The sequence below is a fragment of the Aythya fuligula genome, chromosome 5 (genome assembly GCF_009819795.1).
Source record: "Aythya fuligula isolate bAytFul2 chromosome 5, bAytFul2.pri, whole genome shotgun sequence".
Taxonomy (NCBI): domain Eukaryota; kingdom Metazoa; phylum Chordata; class Aves; order Anseriformes; family Anatidae; genus Aythya; species Aythya fuligula.
In genome coordinates this window covers 55,377,442-55,397,819 of record NC_045563.1, presented here as the reverse complement: position 1 = coordinate 55,397,819, position 20,378 = coordinate 55,377,442, and the positions used below count along the sequence as shown (strand labels likewise).

General features: G+C 39.9%; 1 protein-coding gene across 3 annotated transcripts in view; it reads right to left on the bottom strand.

The window, feature by feature from the left end:
• The window catches only part of GAS2 (growth arrest specific 2), an 89,265-nt gene extending 69,374 nt beyond the window's left edge, over positions 1-19,891 (bottom strand). The window contains exons 1-3 of one of the 3 annotated variants that reach the window (XM_032188752.1): positions 19,869-19,891; positions 9,812-9,973; positions 1,959-2,083 (exon numbers count right to left, since the gene is read on the bottom strand). In XM_032188752.1, coding sequence (XP_032044643.1) covers positions 1,959-2,083; positions 9,812-9,953 — 267 coding nt within the window. In that variant the 5' untranslated portion in view covers positions 9,954-9,973; positions 19,869-19,891. Of the gene's footprint in view, positions 1-1,958; positions 2,084-9,811; positions 9,974-19,175; positions 19,257-19,673; positions 19,789-19,868 lie in introns of those variants that run through there. The other 2 variants (XM_032188751.1, XM_032188750.1) reach the window with 2 other exon arrangements.
• Between the last annotated feature and the right edge of the window lie 487 nt (positions 19,892-20,378).

The window sequence follows — 20,378 nt, the reverse complement described above, 5'->3', positions numbered from 1 at the left end:
ACCAGTGTGACAAATAATGAAGACCAAAAGTCTTCATAATTACAAATGTCTAAACAGCTTCTAATGTAACTTCAGTTAAAAAAAAGGGGGATCAGCTATCTGAAATAAAGAAGGCCATATTGTCCACTGAAGAAGTTAATCTAAGAGTGGAGCACTACCACTCCAGTGGCAGAACACAGATGTAACACTGATATATTTCTCGGTTATCTTTCCAAATGGCTGCTCTATCAAAATGACCCAGCATCAGATAAAGGTCTGATGACAGAAAAGCAAACAAAAAATAATATATCTTTAAAATGAATATTTTGAGTTTCTGAATATTCACTGGAATGTTGTAGTTGTTGATTAATTTACACCTATTATTTTTCTGACAATTTAAAATTAAAAGGACATGGCTTTCAGAGATGTCAGTCTTAAAAAAGAAAATAAAATGGCTTGCCATTCAGGATTTAATTGACTTTCTAGCATATCGGCTGGGCAAGATATGAAAACGGATTATTTCAGAACTTTGTAGCCAAGTTTACCTTTGGGTTATTCACTGAAGCTTTTAGTAGCTTTTGTTACCAACAGTAACTTTTCATTTGTTTATTTTTAAGAAAAAAATAAATTAAAAAAGTAATAGCTCTTTCTGCCTAGATAGCTCCTAAACTCAACCAAAAATACTGCCTTATTTTTTTCCTTAATTTGGGAATTATTGTGACACTAATAGACCACTCCTTAGGTGAAGACAAGCTGGACCGTATTATAAAGAGCAATTCAGAAGTCATCCAGTATTTCTACTAGCCAAATCTTGACTGCCAGGTCAAATATGAAATATGAGTTCCAGCTGTATTTTTGTCCTTGTGGGAGAAATTTTCCTTCCCTCTCTGATTTACTTCTTATCACTTCTCCTCACAGCTATCTCCTCCTTTTTCTTTAGAGGAAAAAAAAAAAAAAAAAAAAGAAGCCTGCCTTAGTGTAGACATTTTTTTTCTACAACAACAATTCTAAGCTTGGAAACTAGAAAAAAAAAAAAAAAGAAAAAAAAAAAAACCAAACAAAAAAAAACAAAAACAAACAAACAAACAAACAAAAAAAACAGCTTAAGCAGCTGCTGTTGACAACACTGTCAGTCCTCAAAACTGCTGATAAAACTTACGGTGTGCCTGGATTTCTCCTCCAGACAAGTTATGAGAACATCAAAAAGAGAAAATGCATTTTTTACTTTCTCTTTTTGGGTGTTTTTTGTTTTTGTTTGTTTGTTTGTTTTAAACCTGCTGTGTATTTGCCTTTTTAGGTTTAAAGAAAGATGTATCTGTTGCCAGAAAGAGAAATAAAAACACTTGCAGAGCAACTGAACTAATGTATATGTCAACCATCTCATCTAACTTCTTTCAAAAAGACACTTGCTGCACTCTTTAATTTCTCCCAATATAGTCAGCCTATGGTTGGGACCAAGCGAGATCTTAACCTGATCTTTGCACAGCTCTTCAGTGTCTTCTGAAGGTTTATGTTTTCCACATTATCTCTGCAGCTCTTGACTGAACTCCTTCCAGTACGCCACAGGACCTTTAAATTCTAGACACCAAAAGTAACTATAGAATTTTATTATTGGCCTCCCTAGAGCTGTTTATGGAGGAAACAGCACCTCCCTTGGCTACTTAATATACCCTTCGCAAATACATACAAGGATCACGTTTTCTCTATTAGCTACCATATCACACTGCTAGATGCCATTCAATGTCTTATTCTCCACATGTTAAAAGTCATTTTTGAGTACCTTCCTCTTGTAATTACTTTACTAATTACCAAAGAAGCATTCGTTTCCCCCAGTTTTACATTACCAACCATTATATCTCTGCCCATTTGCAGAAACTCCATAAATAAAAATTCTTAACTGCACAGAAAATTTCAGTACCAAAACAGTCAAAATATCTCAGATAATGATAATACATGCTAGAACATTTAATGACACTTACTTTACCAGGCTTGTTTGCCTCAAAGCTGTTTTCTTTAAATTTCTCCTGCAGGGTCTCAGCTAACCGACAAAGTAAGGCACCATTATCCAATTTCTCCATAAAGGTTTCTGCTGTTATTTCTCTACCTGAACAGCAAGCAGAAAGTTAGCATGGCAAAAAGTGTGCAATAGTATCAATTGCACTTATTTAAAAAAAAAAAAAAAAAAAAAAAAGGACATTCTAAATACATAGACAACAACTTGAAAAAACATGCTTTAACTGAATAACTTGCATTACATTCAATACTTAGTGAATAATCTCACTACTACCTCACCAGTACATATACAGCAAATTATTCAAAAATAACATGCTTTTGGGGGGAAGGTATGTTACCAGAAAATAATTCCAGCCTATAAGAAATCACATACAGCATTTTACATAAGAAATTCCAGTGCTTTTAGCTGTCTTTTTTACCTGTGCAGCAGGCAGATGATTTACACCAGTATGTGTGGGTAGCTATAGCATAAGAATTGCTAACACTATTACTGCAGATTATTTTGCAACAGAAGCAGCAAACTGTGCAAAGAAGGAAATGACAGTTTTCTTTAACGAGCCTTCAAGACTTGATCCTGCAAAAATGTGAGCAAATACTAGTGACTGCAAAGCCCCTTGGAAAAAACATTTTTCAGAAGAAATGTTAGATTCATTAAAAAAAAAAAAAAAAGAGAGAGAGAGAGATGACAAAATTTCATGTCATGTATCTACTTGCCACACAAATTAAAACTTTCATCCAAAAGAACAGAACCAATAGTCTGATTTGATATTGCCATTCTGGCTGATAACATCAAAATATGCTGGCTGGAACAAAGCCAACTACCTTCCATGACTCTACCACTGCATCTTCCTGCAGGAGGAGATCCTGAGTGTCCCACAGAGAGACCTGCCTTCTGATGAGGCTGGACAGGCCAGTTGAAAAGGGAATTATTTGCTGCCTCAAACTAAACTCCCAGAATCATGACATCATTTTCAAATTAAATTATTTGTAATTCTTGTTGAAACTTTTCATATTTTTACTGGAAAAAATTGGCTTCTCTTTGGAGACTCTTTTGACCAGCAGCTGTCTTGTTCAGCATTCTTAACTTCTACCAATACCAAGAGAGAAACAAGGACTAATTATTGCTAATTATTGCTTTTCCCATTAAGACAGAACTTAGTTTTTGTTTGTTTGTTTGTTTGTTTGGGTGCACTTTTTTTGTGTGTGTGTGTGTGTGATATCTTCCTCTGTAATTTGGAAACTGGAATAACACAATCAACTCATTTTTTTCATAGGATATTACACAGCAATCCCAAATAACGTTGTGAGACTGGTTCCCAAGCCCATTCACATCCACTTCTGCTACTCAAAACTGATTTAAAAAAAAAAAAAAAGTAGGTAGAAGTCTGCCCACTGCTGGTTATTTTTGCCACAGATTTTTGACCAGGAAGCAGCTGCCTGACCAAATCAGTTAATCAGTTTTATACTTTTCCAGTCAGTGTGGGAAAAATTATTTTCCATGAGATGTCTGGAAACTGAAAGCATTAGTCTGCTTAGAGCTGGTTCACAATGTTTTTGCCAAAAAAAAAAAAAAAAAAGGAAAAAAATAGGAAAGCTATGAAAAAGATTAAGTAGAAATAAAGCTTTTCTATACTTTTTCATTGAGAAGGGAAACCAAATACTCAAAAATAAAAATGAAATAGATAATTAAAAACTAATGTTATACCCTAACATACTGTGAGTACATTGTAATCTGATAATCAGTGTTCACTTACAACATTGAAGAGAGCAGTATTATAAAGCAATATCAGTAAAAAGGAAAGATTGTTTGTCTAGGCCCTTGCCTGAAAACTGTTAGATACTTCAGCATCCTTTGGACAAAAAAATGCCTAGTCTTTTCAGTTTGGTCAGTTAAAGAATAAAGATTAAGACAAAGATCTTTGCAGCAATTCATTCTCAGATACAACAGACTTACATTTCTGGTTACAGTTAAATCTGCTTTTTCAAATGCATTCCTCAGAAATATCTGTTTAATGTCAGTTGGTTCTATTTGTTTGTTTGTTTTTGCTCTCCCCTCCCTTAATTCCCTCTGCCATACAGCCTGCTTTATAGCTCCCATACACGGAAATTACTTCTCCAGGCAGAAGAGCAGTAGCAGCACTGCAAATATTGATCATGGTGGTAGCTTATGCGTAACTGACATGATTTTAGCAGTGCCTCCAATTCAGCTGAAGCTGGGTCTCAAACTGTAACAGGCCACAGATACAAAAATTGAGCATTTCAGCACCTCAAAAAACTTCACCGCCATTCTAGCTTCTGTTTTATTCCCATTTGCGCCATCAACATTTATGGCAAAAGGTATAAACCAATAGAAACCTGAAATTGAAATATTACCATGTTATAGGAACTGCTTTATTTTTAATGAAGTATTGGATTTTTTTTAATAGACTCATTTTCTCTTTTAAAAATCTATTTCAAACATTTTTAATCTCTGCAAGGTTTTACTTTTGTTTTGAAATGCACAATTACCTCTTGCATGGGTAAAAGAGAAATCACATCCTACCAATCTATTCTGTTTTATAATTTATAGATGCAATTTATAGATTTTACTGGTCAAGCCTTAAAAAACAAAACAAAACATAACAAAAACCATGACACTTAAACCTATTTAAAGCTATTTTCTCTTTAAACAGACACGGGAAAGATCTTCTATCTTCTGCTTATATTTAACAATATGTTTACACTATTTTTAATGCTGAATTGTATTAGCAGTTTGGTCACTGCATATTGTATGCTAAGCTGGAGTATTTTAGTTCTGTTCCCTTTTATGAAAGCTGAAAGAATGAGTTTTGCACTGAACATCTGTATCCAATGAAAAATATATTAGGTGTCAGCTTTCAATTCACTGTATTTTATGGCTCCAAGAGGTGGCATTTCTTTGCTAAAACAGACACTCTGACATATTTAACAGTTGAAATGTATTGATTCAAATGAGAGTAATGTTCATAGCCTGAGGAAAAAAACGGCTCTGTGTATTTGTATGGAAAAAACATTAAACTCCATTAAAAATGTATAACTCCCCCTATAATTACAAGAAAGCAGTTGCAATGTTTTTATAGAATGGTAATAACATTAAATATAATAAAAAACAACACTAGAAGTATGAAAAAAAAAAAAAACAGGAATATGAAGTCTTTCTCAAACCTTACAAGCATTGCTTACCCTCTCTTACACTACACTGACCAGATACCCCTTAAAAAAGTAGTTCTTTTTCCTGAATGCCTATTGCTTGGGATCTGCGGGCAGCTATCTGCAAGGCCACCCAGCCCTGGGGTCTTCATTCAAGCAGACTGGGAGGTCTGTGAAAGAAGAACTGCAAAGAGCCCGTATCCTCACCCTCTTGGGCACATGCCCTGGGTAAAGCACTCCCTGTTGCCCCCCTTCCTCCCCAGACAACCAGAACCTTCAGAAAAAGGTGGAGGGACTCAAATATTAAAACAGAGGTAACAAAGTCTAGCTGCTTCCTCTATTCCATCCCTGAATTGTTCCACACTCAGTTTAATTCCCACAATGCAAGACACTGGCTCCAGCCCAATAACTAGCTGATAAACTATTTGAAGTGAAGATTGGAATGGTAAGTCAAAAGTAATAGTTTAGAAACAGAAACATCTCTGAAACATCTCAGTAGGAGGATGCTCTTGTACTGCACTGAGGTAGCAGTGGAAGTATTTCTCTTGACCCCTCTACTTGTGTGGCATTCATACCCAAGACAACAAAAAATTGAGGAAAACAATGGCCAATGATTTTATGCACATAAAAAAACTGCCTCTTTTCTGACAAGAAGGCTGTTGTGTATCCTAGAATAGCAGAGAGCAAGAGGAATAATGTTGATAGCCTTGACATTATTGTTTACTTGAAATGGGATACATAAACAACCCCAGTGGCATGCTGATACTAAAGAAAATTATAAAGTCTCTCAGCTACATAATTTACTCAGTGCCAGCAAAAACACTACAAGTATCAGTGCCATGAATATCTCGATGTTCAGAGATATTCGTTATTTCCCTGTATTTCCCACTGGCTTGAGCTGAACACACAGATGTTGAAAATAGAGGTACTGTTACAAAATCCTCTTAGACTGTAAGATAACTGAGCTGAAGGAGGTTTTGCTTAAAACTCAGAATCTAAGAAATACCATTTTCTTACAGAAGACTTACAAGCCTTCATCCCCCAGACTTTATGCCTCCTTCCACACAGCTTTAAATTCCAAACCTGGTCTCAACTCAGTGCCTCTCCGACCTTCCTCACCTTACTATTGCTCTTCTCCAGGTCTACTCCATTTCCTTATCCAGGCAAGCAACTTTTGCATGCCTCATACACCATGCAATTTCTACAAGTCCAGTTCCTCATTATCTTACAATCTCCAGCTCCTTACCTATGAGTTTCTGAAGCCCAGAAGTTCTGATAGCTAGGGTCTCAGCACCGAAGCCCAGATATGTTCCCATAACCAGGGAATATCTTAAAGGCCTATTTTGTAGTTCCATGTTCTAAATGAAGCAGGATGGAATAAACAATGGTATTGGAATCTCCTGCATCTGGTAAACAGGCCCCAGAAACAGGAAAAAAAGATCAGGGCTTTACACAATAGCCAAAGGGGAAACAGGGAAATTTGCACTTTATATCTGTCCTACACTATCAACTCATCATGAGGCCTGCTCATTCTGATGGAAACCTTTTCCCTCTCCAGATACCTAAGATAAAATGAGACAGTATTGCAGAATACAGAAGGCAGCAAACCCCTGTTGCCTTCAAATTGTCATTTTGCCTCCCTTAGAAGATGAGTGTGGCCCAATGGCTGTAATTCCCATGTGAAGCTTGCTCAAGGTGATACAGATTTCAGTGTCAGCAAGAGGATTCAACTAAACACGTATTATCTATCCAATTCAAAGTGCATCAGCAGTGAAAGCATCGTGCTTATTGTGCTTCATTCGCTCTATACAAAATAAGGACATGGCTAAGGAGATGATCACACCTTGCAAGACAATACATCTCCTCAACTTTGGCACTGCAAAATCTCTCAGCTGAGCCACCAGAGAAAAGTGAGGCTATGAAACAGAACATCCATAGAACATCCAGCATGTAATCCCATTCCTGCTGCAACCCTGAGGCACCCCATTTTGCAAAGGCTATGACGTAAAACATCACAAATCAATCCCATTGGAAACATGGATTTCATCTGAGATGTCCCTCTCCTAGTCCCTGGAATGCAGGCAGGTAACATCTATTCAGCAATGTAGCTGTAACGACAAACTGTTCTTTCAAAAGCTTTGAGTTTCTCCAACACGAATCCAAAAATAAATAGTGAAATGTGTGCAAAAGTACTAAATACTACCCAGAAACAATCTCCATGCTAAACTACAGTAAAATGTCTAATGTCTCAGGGTTAAAATTCTTAGAAAGCTATTTTTCAGATTCATCATGTATCCCAGTCTTCCCGTTTGTCCCTCATATAAGGTCAAATTCTAGCTGTGATGTCTAATTTTTATGTAATTCGTATTATAAAGGTCAATATTCTTTTCATCTTTTCCAGTTTGCAATTTTGAACCCACACAAGGCTTTGCTGGTGCAAAATTAACTGCCACGTACACTGCGTAGGACGTATTTGCTGCTCCACAGAATGCCAAAAATGCCGTCAGTTGATCAAAGTACATCTAAGAGGTTCGTCCCTCTTCTTTACTAAATTACTTTGTAATATTTTTGAAAAATTCTACATTTATTTGAAAAGATTACTTGTCCTTGTTGATCCATAGTACAAATGAATGAACAAAATATTATGAAACAAAATGTGAACAAACATGACAAAAATTAATTTAAGTACATCCTAATTTTTACTATAGTATAAACTGGGCAGTCATATTGTGCTGACATTTTAATAATAAAGTGACATAAAGATACTTAAATGTAGATGACACAAGTTAAAGCATATACCAAACTAGGGCATGAGTATACAGAACATTTTATCCTACAGCAATATGTGCATTTATCCTTCCTCTCATGAAAGTTAACCACAATTATATAGTAATTAAACCAAATTTGAATTCTGGGTGAATATCTTTACATGAATATAATTACTTTAATTTAGTTACACTTAATTTATTTTCAGTGTGAATTTTAACTTAATTATTAATTTGAATAACAACGTCTACATAGGAATTCAAAGCACTTGAACAAATCACTGTAACTTAGTTCTTCAAAACAATCTCTGAGAAAAAAAAAGCTTGGATGTGAAAAGGTGTAGGGGAATGCATTAAGCAAATGAACTGTGTATGCTGCTTAATTAAAAGAAGGCTGAGCCCATTTAGTTATACAGTGCAGAGTTTGGTGTCCATATGAAAAATCAGATTTTTAATTACAGTTGGCATTTCAGAGCCTCCTGCTGGTTGCTACTTTCCTACTAAAAAAAAGTGACCTCATTCCTAAACTTGTCACTGGAAAAGCTCTGTTAGGAACTGCTAACAAACTTCTATTTGTTTTCACGTGGCTCACTATAACTTCATTGTTTAAAACATTTCAACAATACATTAAATCCTTGATAGAACGTGCTTCTACTGATTCAAAAAGCAGTCCTTTGGATTGCTGTCTTGTGGTAATTGGAACGAAAAGGCAGGATTTCTAGATTTTGCTCTGGCATTGCCTAACCAACTTAATATTTGAAACTCATTAATTTAAATGGAAGTACCACACTAAGATGTGATTTAAGGTGCCAATTTTACAGTTTTGAGTTCATAACTATTCCAACTCTAAAATAGTTATCAACTATCTACAAAATATTGTGGTCCTGAGTACATTCTGCTGACACCTAATTTTTCTACTATGCTTCTCAGAGCATAGCAGTATTGCCCTTCCTCTCAAAAAAGACAAACTGCAGCAATGCAGAACATGCAGAGGAAAGGCACTTTGTTATTGTAGGATATCACTGAAAGGGTACAGCTACAGCAGCTGCCAAGACAATACATTGCCTATATTCTCACCAGAGGAGACTCACACAGAAAATCCCCAATTTAAAAAAGCTCATCCAAATTTTCCTCCAAAATAAGATGAGCAAGGTTTTCAGGTAAACACCTCATCTAAAACAGTATTGCCTGATTTTTGAACAAGGGGAGGAACTGTTGCTGTGTTTCTCTTACTGTCATCTTGAGGATAAGGAATTTATTACAAAAATCAGCTATTTCCCTGATGTATTCCCTGTATATTCATGAGCAATATGCTTCTGCTTCACACAGCAGGAGGCAGAGCCAGAACCAGTAACTCCCCAGGTCCCAGCCATAACCTGGGGTCAAGCTCCTCTACACAGAAGCTTCTGGAAGACTTTGCACACATTGCACTGGGCAGTAATTATCAATCACTAGACTACTTGGTCAGCAAAGAACTATTTAACAGGTTCTTCCATTCAAGACATCCAATACACCTATAGTTTGTACAAGGTCTCCCCATAAAATTATAAGATACACTTGATGGTAGTAAGTAGCACTGTCCAGCTTAATAGTATTGATGCAGAAAGCACATGCAAAGGAAAATTGAAAGGGAAATTTGAGGAAGAACAAACATGGAGGGAGTAAGAGTTCAATCATGCTGCTGTCAGAAACACTGTGGAGTGTTTCTCCGACTACTTATTAGCTTTTCTGACCATGCTAACAAGTGCAGAAGGTGAAGATAGCTAGCTAATCAAAACCACCTTGATTTCTGAAATGCAAAGATGTCTGAAGATCTGCATTTTCAGCTGAGAGCGCATAGAGTTCTCTTACTGCCCAGTGATTACATTACTCTTATTGTATCTTACCCAGTAGGTTTGTGAGCCACAGGGCCAAATCCTCTTTCATTGGCAACAAGTTGGCCTCATGTCTACTGGCAAGCCACTGACTGTACTGATGCATATCAGAGAGGCCAGGCCCACGTGCCTTCGGGCTCAGAGCAGTGCACATTGCTTATCCACTTGTTGTACCTGTTGGATTGTCAAGAAGAAAAAAAAAATCCATTATACCAAATAAACTTTGACAGGTTCTCTTTTTAGAATTGTAGTAGACAACAATGTTAGCTATGATTGTAAGAAATCAGATGTCAGACAAACAGATGGGGATCTAACACATGAACACTTCAACTGAAGTCTTGTTTTGTTAATGGCTCACGTTGCCACTGATTAAATCACATAGATAAACGTCTACTTCATTTGTACTCACCAAGCTACACGTTGCCATCACAAAACCAAATATTCTGCAAGGAATGATTAAAATCAAATGAAAATAAACATTTCACACAACTCACTACGGTGCCTGATCCAATATCCATTCAAAACAAATGGAAAGCTTCAAAGATTGTTGGACCAGACCCAAAAAAAACATGTGAACAACTGAGTTACGCTACCGCAGCAAACTTACTAACAATTAACAAATGCAGTTACCAGGTGGGATCCACGTATTCCGCAGCTTTAGAATAACCAAAGAAAAAACACCACGTGGATTTACTGAATAACATTGTTTCTTCAGAAAGCAGCATGACAGCCAGTGCTGATCACCCACACTTCCCACTTCCACCATTTGCACAAAGACTCCTCTGCTTCAGTGACAACTTCTGGAAACTTTCGTTTCAGGTAAGACAATACGTCATGTGTTAAATATTAGTCAAGTGTTCAGACTCCTGCAGTGGCCAGGGATGTTAGGCCCACAGGACCTATATCCCTGTTCCTGAAGGACTAATTCTCCCATCTGTGGCATTCGTGTGCTAAGAAAGAAGGTTATTTTTTTTTCCTGAAAAGAAAATCAGACCTGAACCCTAATGCTTGCAGCAATGACTGGGATGCTTTCTTGCCTGGCAGGCAGTAGCCTACTGAAAACCTGGTTGCACCAACAAGGCCTTATGGAGGTTGAAAGATTATTAATGGGCTAGGGGGTAAAAGTCCTAAGAAATTGTTCTTTGCCTGTTGTCCCAGGTGACCCGTGCTAACTGTGGTTATATGTGGCAGCTGACTTCAGCTTATGAAGCATTGCAAACACTGTTTCTTTCTGTGCACTGCATACCTTTCAAGTCAGGTAAGAGGTAATAGTGACTTAAAAAAAAAAGTCCAATTTGTTATACTATTCCACTGTGGTCTGGAATAGCAAGAATACTTAAAATAAATTCTTTGCCAAAAGGAAAATGTTTACTGAATGTAAAAAGTAATTGCATTTCCATAAAACTGTGCTGTAACCTGCATTTCCAAATACATGAAAAGCTATTTGGGATATTTTAACATTTACATTAAAATACTCCAGCATTTTTAAACCATACCCTGGGTAACTAAACTTCTTGTTCACAAAAGCTTCTGCGTAGCTCTTGATGAGAGCACCCAACCTCCCACTCTAAACCCTGAAACTTTAGTTGCCCTTGAAGTAGTTGGACACAGCTTTGACTATGACTCTACCTCTCACTGAAATCAGCCGGTTTTCAGCTGGGAGGTAGGTGGGAGGGCCTGGGGGGGGGGAGGGAGAAGGAGACAGAGATGGCAATAAAGCTTGTATTCCTGCATACAAATACCTATTTCTGAATTATCATTATATTTGATAGTTTTCTAACAAGAAAAATCCTTAAGTATCAAAATTCCTTTGGAAGCCAAGCATTTTAAGATAGACTAAAAATGTAAACGAAGCACAGCTCTGTTCTGTAAACTGACTTGTTACAAACATCAGCCTGAACTTGTGTTTTTCTGGTTGATTACATTCAAGTTATACCTGTTCATTTTGTTCAAGGGGAAAAAAAAAAAAAAAAAAAAAAAGAATTAGGCAGTTGACTGTGCAAAAAGTTATCAGGAATGTCACTCACAAAATGGATTCCTTCTAACTAAATGATGCGAACAGCTTCGGACTTGTAATGACAATGTATTTAAAGTTGTTTGAAGTGACTTGGAACCACACAATTGATGCTTCAAATCACTGCTTCTCTTTGGACAGATGGAAATGGAAGCAAGACGGAAAACTAACACCACTTGTCTTCAAAGAGTATGTGGGAAAAATCAGGGATAAATACATGTACTTGTTAGTTTCTTTGCAGACAAAAAGTAGTTTTAAAATAATTTGTGAATGATTTCTGGAGCCTATCAACTCCACTGATGAGGTGAGAAGCAGAATAGAAACTAGTTTGCTCTCTTTAATTGTCTTGGAAATTGCACCAGTTAAAATAATTAAAAAAAAAAAAAAAAAAAAAAAAAGTTTGTTTCATATACAATACACAAATAAAGCACAAGAAAAATGCATCTTTTTCATCTATTTCCCAGTTATACACTGTAGCTGAATATTTCGGAAACAAAGTCCTGCAATTTGTTTCTTTTGATAAATATACTGAAAAACACATATCCAGGACTTAGAAGTACCATTGTTCTACAGGAAAAAACTACACATTGCACCTCGTCACTCGAAATAATTTCATAAAGGCTTTGAGGAGATGGTTGGACTCGATGACCCTTGGATGTCCCTTCCAACCTACACTACATGTACGCTGCTCTTTAATATTTCAAGGATGCACACAGACATTTCATGGGGCACCCATTAGATGGCACACAGCTGGGCTGTGCTAACAGCAAAACCAGGGAGACAAAACCCTGTCCTTTCACCTCAAGAAAGCTGCACCTACATTTTCACTCCTAAGACCTTGTATGTGAAATGTGGAGTTAATTGATACCACCATTATAATATGCCTCACAGATGGCCTGAATGCTGTAGTTGGCTTCCACCAACAAGGCAGGACTAATTCTAAAGTGGAAAAGTTGTTTTTTTTTTTTTTTTGTAATTGTTGTTACTGCTTCTTTGTTTAAAGAACAGAAAAAAGGGAGTGAAGTCTCCTGGACCAGCTACACAGAGATAATTTGGGTTTCCCTGTCGGTCTGTGAAACAAGTGCTGCAGTCTGTTTATGCTTCAGTTTGTTCTCTGGGGAAACGCAGAACACAGAATTGACAGATCTGAGATGTTATTTGAGTTCAGGCCTAAAATCTCGAAATACACTTCATACTGACCTCTCTTGTCTTACAAAACTCAGCAACCAGGCTGAATGAAATTCAGGAAACTTGGGCCTCAGTGCAGGAAGGAAAATGGGAGAATAAAGAGCTCTGACTTTGGAGGATAAATAGGTATTTGAGTCTGGTAATAACCTTACTAGTAAGAAGAGCCAAGATCCAGAACAAGAATGGTGCTCTGAGTTTAAGGTGGTTTTAACAGGACACAGGGTCACGGAATGGGACAAGTTGGAAAGATGAAGAAAGACAAGAAGAGCTATAAACTGAATGATTTGGTCATCTCTACACTGGGATTAGGTCTGCTTGAAATAGTAGCCCTGAATTAACCATAGTTACTGAAAGGATATGGGTTAATTTGCAGAGCTGACATATAAAGTTCAGACAGCAGAAAGAGAAAGTCAGTACTTATGAAAACTCTCCACAGAAAAGAACCCTGAAGAATCGCAGATGAACCATGTAGAATCCAACTTTATCTCTAAGTTTAAGTTCATGTCGGAGAAGATTTCTTCTTCTTCCCCACTACTTCCCCACCACTGCCACTTCTCTGCAAGCCTGCACTACACCTCAGTAAAATATTTCCTTGCTAGAATCAAAGCAAGAAAGTCCTACCTCAGATGTTTAAAATAAAAATCAGCCTTCAAGGAACAGAGCACAATTACTCCTGTAGCACCTGTAGCTCCTATCACAAATTCTACAAGAGACAGCTGTGGTACAGCTATCAAATTGTGACAGAAGCTATAAACTCCTAAATATTCTTTATGTGAACACTGACTGCTACTGAACCTCTAAGTTTAACTCAAGCCTCCACAATATTTCAGTACTGAAGCACCTACACTCCATCAGTGAAGTACCTACACTTCAGCCTAGAAAAGAAAACATTCTGGGGAGACCTTACAGTAACCTACCAGTACTTAAAAGGGACCTACAAGAAAGATGGGGAGAGACTCTTTATCAGGAAGCTTAGCAACAGGAGAAGGAAGAATGGCTTTAAACTAAGGGTATGTTAGGTTAGATGTTACAAAGAAATTCTTCACTCTCAGAGCAGTGAGGCACTTGCACAGGCTGCCCAGAGAAGCTGTGGCTGCCCCATCCCTGGAGGTGTTCAAGGCCAGGTTGGATAGGGCTTTGGGCAACCTGAGCTGGTGGGAGGTGTCCCTGCCCATGGAAGGGGGTTGGAACCAGGTGGTCTTTCTGATCCCTTGAAACCCAAAGCATTCTAAAGAATGCTTCTAGAATTCTTCCAAAGAATTCTATGATTCTACACCATCATCTCACTGCTTTAAGACGTATTAAGATATTTACTTTTTGGTGAGGCAGCGAAAACTGTCATGACAATATAGCATTGACAGTATCAGTAAGAGAGATTACCTAACTTGCCACAGAGGTAAACAGTAGCATTCAAGGATACATGGCTACAGCTGAGGAGGCAATCTGCTTTGGCTCCAACAACTATTTCATCCTTTCCTTTTGGCAGACACAAGGTATGAACAAAGTAGCCAAAAAATATTGTTTTTCCCTATCTCACTACTTCCTAACAGCAACATCAAATCAACATATATACAGTTCTTTAAAACTAGCCAACACAAACATGTCAAATATCTCATTTTGTATGTTACACTTTTCTATGAACTGTTGAAGCTGACATGAGATATGCCTAAGTATTTTTAAAACTTACCTCTAAATGCTTTGCTCCTCAAAAAGCAATTTCTTCCCCCTATTCTGAAGGCAAAGTAGGAAAGGTCTTAAACTACTTTTCATTCTGTTTTGTTACAGGTCATATTTATGCCGCACAGCCTTTTTCTTTCTTTTTCCTTTTTTTTTTTTTTTTTTTTCCAACCTCTGTCAATAAGAAGAAAACATCTCAAATTCTCAGACCTATTGTCTAGCTGAAGAATTCTATGTGGGATAGTTTACAGTACACCCAGTGTCTTGTAACAGATTGAACACACTGAAAGGTTATATTTCTCTCTGCTTGCTTCTACTAAACAGTGAAGTTTTTATTTTGCTTTACAGTAGTACATTTAGTTTTCTGTGTATTGTAGCTCTCTGCTTGTATTTTGCCAGCAGTGTAACTTACACTATCTGCTGATTGTTGTTAGTGATCATCAGATGAAAGAAAAGAGAATCAAACAAGTAATCTTCTGTAATTCCACTGGCTTTTGTTGGGGTTAACCAGTAGAATAAAAAGATTCAAGAATAATGCACTCTGTATTTAAAACACACAGGAGTCAAAAATTGTTTAATCCAGAAAGTAAGACTGGCCACACAATTAAGTGCCCACAGTTGCATATCCCTGGATTCAATTCCATTTCTGATTCCAACCACCTTCCTTTACGAGCAAGTTTTCATAACACTACTCTTCTAACAAATTGGAGCATTATAAGAATGAAAAGATTGTTTACTCTGCATTGTAAGAAGCGTGTACAAGTGTAGGTGCATGCATATATATGCACATATGAAAAAATACACATGCTCCAGCCTGTGAATTCATCAGGCAAATCAGTAACTTGTTACTCCCAACTACCCACCTAGCACATATACATAATGGTTTATACAGAGAACCTGCTGGCTTTGCAGTGCTCTCTGTTAGATGAGTTTCGCTGTTGCTTCAGCCTTGTCCCTAATTACGACACGTGCATTTAGGTCTCAGTAAACAAAAGGAGGATTGAACCACTCCTTTTTACTTGCTGCATGATACTGTCCTGCCGGGTCAGGGACAAAGTCTTTCTGAGTCACTTCCTCTTTATACTTTGTTTTAAGAACTAGTATAGAAATGAAATATCTAGCAAAACAAGTCTTTTTCTTTGTATTCAGTTAGGAAAGTATAAAAAGATGTTAAAATTGGATAGGAAGGAAAAAATTCTAAAGCAAATACAGAAACGTGTTGAGATCTATCAGATCATCTCTTATGCAAAGGTCCTGTATGATGTATCCTTTGTACTACACCAGCTTGATCTAAGCTGCATCACAGACCTGTTGCTTGAGTGTACAACAGGGATGTGTTCGGGCTCTCTAGCCTAGCAGGCAGGACATTGGACTGGCTCCTTTCAGTTGGCAGCCAGAACAGAATTAGCCAGGAGTGAAGATTTGTGCACATGCCAGTTCAGTAGCCTACTCACTCTACAAAGCTGGAACAGAAGATGGCATAACTCAGTCTTGGAACCCAGTGTCCAAGGCAATTTCCTCAAGCTTTCACAGAAGTAAATACTTAGGCTTTAAGCTTGTGAAATGATGTTTCCCCTACTATGGTAGGAGGAAGCGTGTTAGCTATCTAGTCATAGAAGAGAAAATACCATGCATTCAACCGTGCAATAGCTTCACTGTCAGTGGTAGAGAGAGCAGACAGCAGCTTAGACGAGAGCAGCAATAGTTTTCTCTGAAGGAACTGGAACTTGAACACTAGACTGCGCATTGGCTTTGACAGAGGGGTATCGGCTATAACTGCAGACAATCTCCTGCTGTCTTAGAGAGAAGGTAATGCTATTGGAAAGCAGCCATCCTGGAAAGAGAGGAGACAGAGGATCAAAAGCCAGAACAGAGCTCATGAGTATCTGGCAAGGGTCTCTGCTGGATCTCCCTGCTAGTCCTAATCACCTCAAGCAGATGGAAAAGAACAGAACTTTTGAAACTGTACTAGAGTTTAAGTGGACTGTGTGAAGCAGTCGCTTACTGTAAGCTGGGTGCAAAAGAAGCTTAAATAAAAGATCCCACATTCATAAATAAAGTTGCGGCAACAAAACACACTTTTGTGTGAGCAGAAGTGATGCTGCCCACAAAGTGGGATTCATACTTGCAGTCGCCCCTGTCTCAGCAGCAAGTGCCACTCACACATACAGCATGCCTAAGCATAAGCACGCTCACTGATTTTTATCTTCCTACCTTGGTGTTGACATATTTTTCAGATTTGGACAGAATAATATAAATCCACAAACTAAAGACTGCTTTTTGTTTTTTTCCACATCCTCAACCATATACATATGTGTGCACACACTTGTGTATGCAGAAGCTGAGGGTGGGGGGAGAAGATGTGAATGCCTTCCTTAGAAAGCCACAGGGTAACTAACAACTTCTGTAATTTATGTTTTTGGTGTCAGGAAACTTCTTAATGGTGAGATCTGCTAGACAGTGGTATAACTTGAAGTCAAGTTGTGAAAGCTCCCCTACTTGAAATACTTCAAATAGACTAAACGAAGCCATAGGACTATGAGCAGAGACCCATCACTCACTGGTCAATGTGAAACAGGCAATTTTTGTCACCTGCAGTTTTCAGCTTAGTGCAGAACAGTTATCTCTTTCCTTCTGTCATTCTACATGTGTAAAAACAAACACAGTCACTTTTAAAGTTATGATTCTGCCACTACCTCTCATAGCTCCTCTTCAAAAGCTAGTACAGAGCCTTCCCTTCTGTAAGGCATGACAGGTCGTTCTTATCTGCATCATCTTAAATGTGTATATATGTAATCTTAGTTTTCTCAGTACCATAAACAAGAAGATAAAACATAGGCTCACAGATGCAGCAAGCGTATTTTTAAAAGGAAATTCAATTTTTCTAGTTATTTTATTATCCTTATAAACTATACCACAACCAATTTAGCCCAAAGTTTCTGGAGCTTTCCCAGATTGACTTGGAGCATACTGTACGTGTTCGGGGGGAGGGGCACCGGAGGGGAACCACCATCTGAAACTCATTAATCAATTAGAATTTTTAAGGGCTTACATCAAAATGTGATCTACACTGATAAAGTAAACTTTAATCACAAGAAGCCTTTGTCCTTTCCTTTATGAATATACTCGCTACAAACGCGCGCAGCGCTCGGCGCGGAGGATGCAGAACCTGGCAGAAGCAGCGCGCTGATACTTTAGACCTGTAAGGCCCTTGGTCTGAGGCCAGACCAAAATGAAGTTAACCACACAAAAATCTGAGCTAATCATTGAAAGCCTAGACATTTCCAGGACTATGCCTGGTAGAAACAATTTTGTTGCCTTGATAACGTCTCCTCTTCCAAAAGGAAAGCAACGAGTCCTTCTCACATAGACCAAAACAAAACCTGAGGAATGTTCAATATCTCCCTGCTCATAAAATTACAACTTCTGGAAACCAAGCTGATTGTAACACAGTCCAAAAACTTTCAAGTTGACTTCTCTTTGCCTGGCTCTTACCACATGTTTTTCTGCTTATCTAAGCAAAATAGCCATTAAAAATTAGTACAAAAGAAGTTTCCATCTCCACCTGAGATCTCAACTAGAAAAGGAAGTATTTCCAGACAGGTACATACACACACACCTGGCATAAGCACATCTCACAGGGAGTGGAAGCGCATCTCTTGCTACAGGCACACTATGCAGACAGAGTTACAAACCAACGCTCATCTACATTGCATTTAATTATGAAGGTCCATTTCCCCGTAGTGTGCTGAAATTAGTGTCAGGCTTCCACCGAGAGGTTTCAAGTGGAGCGAGAAAGGTACTTCAGGCAGTAAGCGTGCTGCTTGAAATAAGACCACGGGCAAAAAGAAAAATAAAGGAACCGAGTGAGTCAGTGAGAGCTGCGAGCTTGGGGACAGCACTGAGTCTTCTTCACCTCACTTCCTTCACGGTTTGGGTTGGCTGTGGTTCCAACCAGGGTACCGCACTCCAGTGGCGATCAGGTGGCCTATGGAAGCCCACGATATCAATTCTGGAGCGCCGGCTCCTTTCCTATTAAATCGCAACGCACACCACAAAACCGCCACCAACCCACGACACCTGGCACGGCACCTACCCCGCGGGGAAGCAACCGGTCGGGATTTAACACACGCGGCAGCGCAGACAGACTCTGGGTTGGTTGCTTTTCATTTCCAAGTCACGTCACAGGCGTGCAGGAGCTGCACGGGGAGCCCGCGGCGCATCCTCCCCGGTGCCCCGGGAGCCGGCCCTGGTGCCCCCGCCGGAGAGACGGGGCTCGGCGGGGCGCACCGCTGCCGCAGCATCCTCTCGGCGAGGCTTTGGGGTCGCCCTAAGAGCTGACCCCGGAGCCCGAGGGAGGCGGCGGGCACAGCCGGCTCCCGCAGCCCTTCCCATGCGCTTCCCCCCAGCTCCACCACCATGCCAGACGAGTGTCCCCGTCCCTTCCCCAGCAGCCCGAGAGCCCGGGGGGGGACCCGACCCCTCGCCCGCGCTCACCCGCCGCGGAGCCCGGCTCGGCGCTGGGCTGCGATCGTTCCTCGGCGGGGCCCCTCGGCGGCGCGGCTGAGCTAATGCCTTGGCCATCGGCGCCGCTCCCGGCTCTGCCCCTCGGGGGCAGGACCAAGCGCGGCCGCCGCGGGGTGCCCGGGGGCGGCCCCGGCAGCGAGCCCCGGCCGCGGGGTTTCGGGCGACCCCCGCCGCGCCCCCAAGCCGCTTGCCAAGCCCGGGAACCCCGAGAGCGGGAGGGGAGGACCCCTAAACCCCCAGCTGGCCGCGGGGAAGGAGGCTGCAACAGCAGCAGCAGCAGCCGCTCTCCTTCCTTCCCTCCCTCCCGCAGCTCACCTTCCCGCGGCGCTCCCCTTTCTCTAACCGCGGAGGCAGGGGCCAAGCTCCCGGAGCGCCCCCGGGCTACCAGAGCCGGGGCAGAGACCCCGCGGGGCGGGCACGGCTCCCCCCAGCCCCCGGAGCCCCCCGGAGCCCTCCCCGTGCCCCGACCTGCGCAGCCCGGCAGCAGCCGCCCGCCGCTCCTCATGCTCCTGTCCGCTCCGCCCGGGCTCCTTCCTCTCTCGGGGAAAGCCGCCTTTTTCGTATTTTTTTTCCTTTTTTTTTTTTTTTTTTTCTTCCCTCCTCAGAACCCGATTTCCTATATTTCAGCAGTCCGCGCAGCCTGAACGGAAGTTAAATACTTACTTTTTTTCAGAGGGACGGCAAAGGCAGTTGACACTGATTTACCCTTGAAATGCTGAGATATTGTATTACAGCCCTTGGCAGCGAGTCACTGCCGGGGTCCATTTCTCTTTTATTATTATTACTCCCTTTCCAAGACTCTTGATTGTGGAAAAGAAAAAAGGAGAGAGAGGGAGAGAGAAAGGAAGTCATCCTACCTAAGTAAAAACTCTCTTTTTCATTAATTCAGATAGTTGTTTCTGGAACTTTTAAGTACTTAAGAGCACCTCTTTCGATTGTCACATTTCAATTTTTCTTTTTTTCTTCTTCCCCTCTGGCTAAAGGAGCAGAATTTCAGCTTTGTGTCTTGGGAACTCTGCTTTGTTCCATATGTCTCCCAAACGATTCCGTGCCACCTTGCAGTCCATTTTGAACAAATACTGTATGCTGTTCCTCAATTAATCATTCTTATATTACACTTTTAGAAGGGTGATGGATAGAGGTTTTGCTTGTTCATGTATGTCTGGGCTTCGT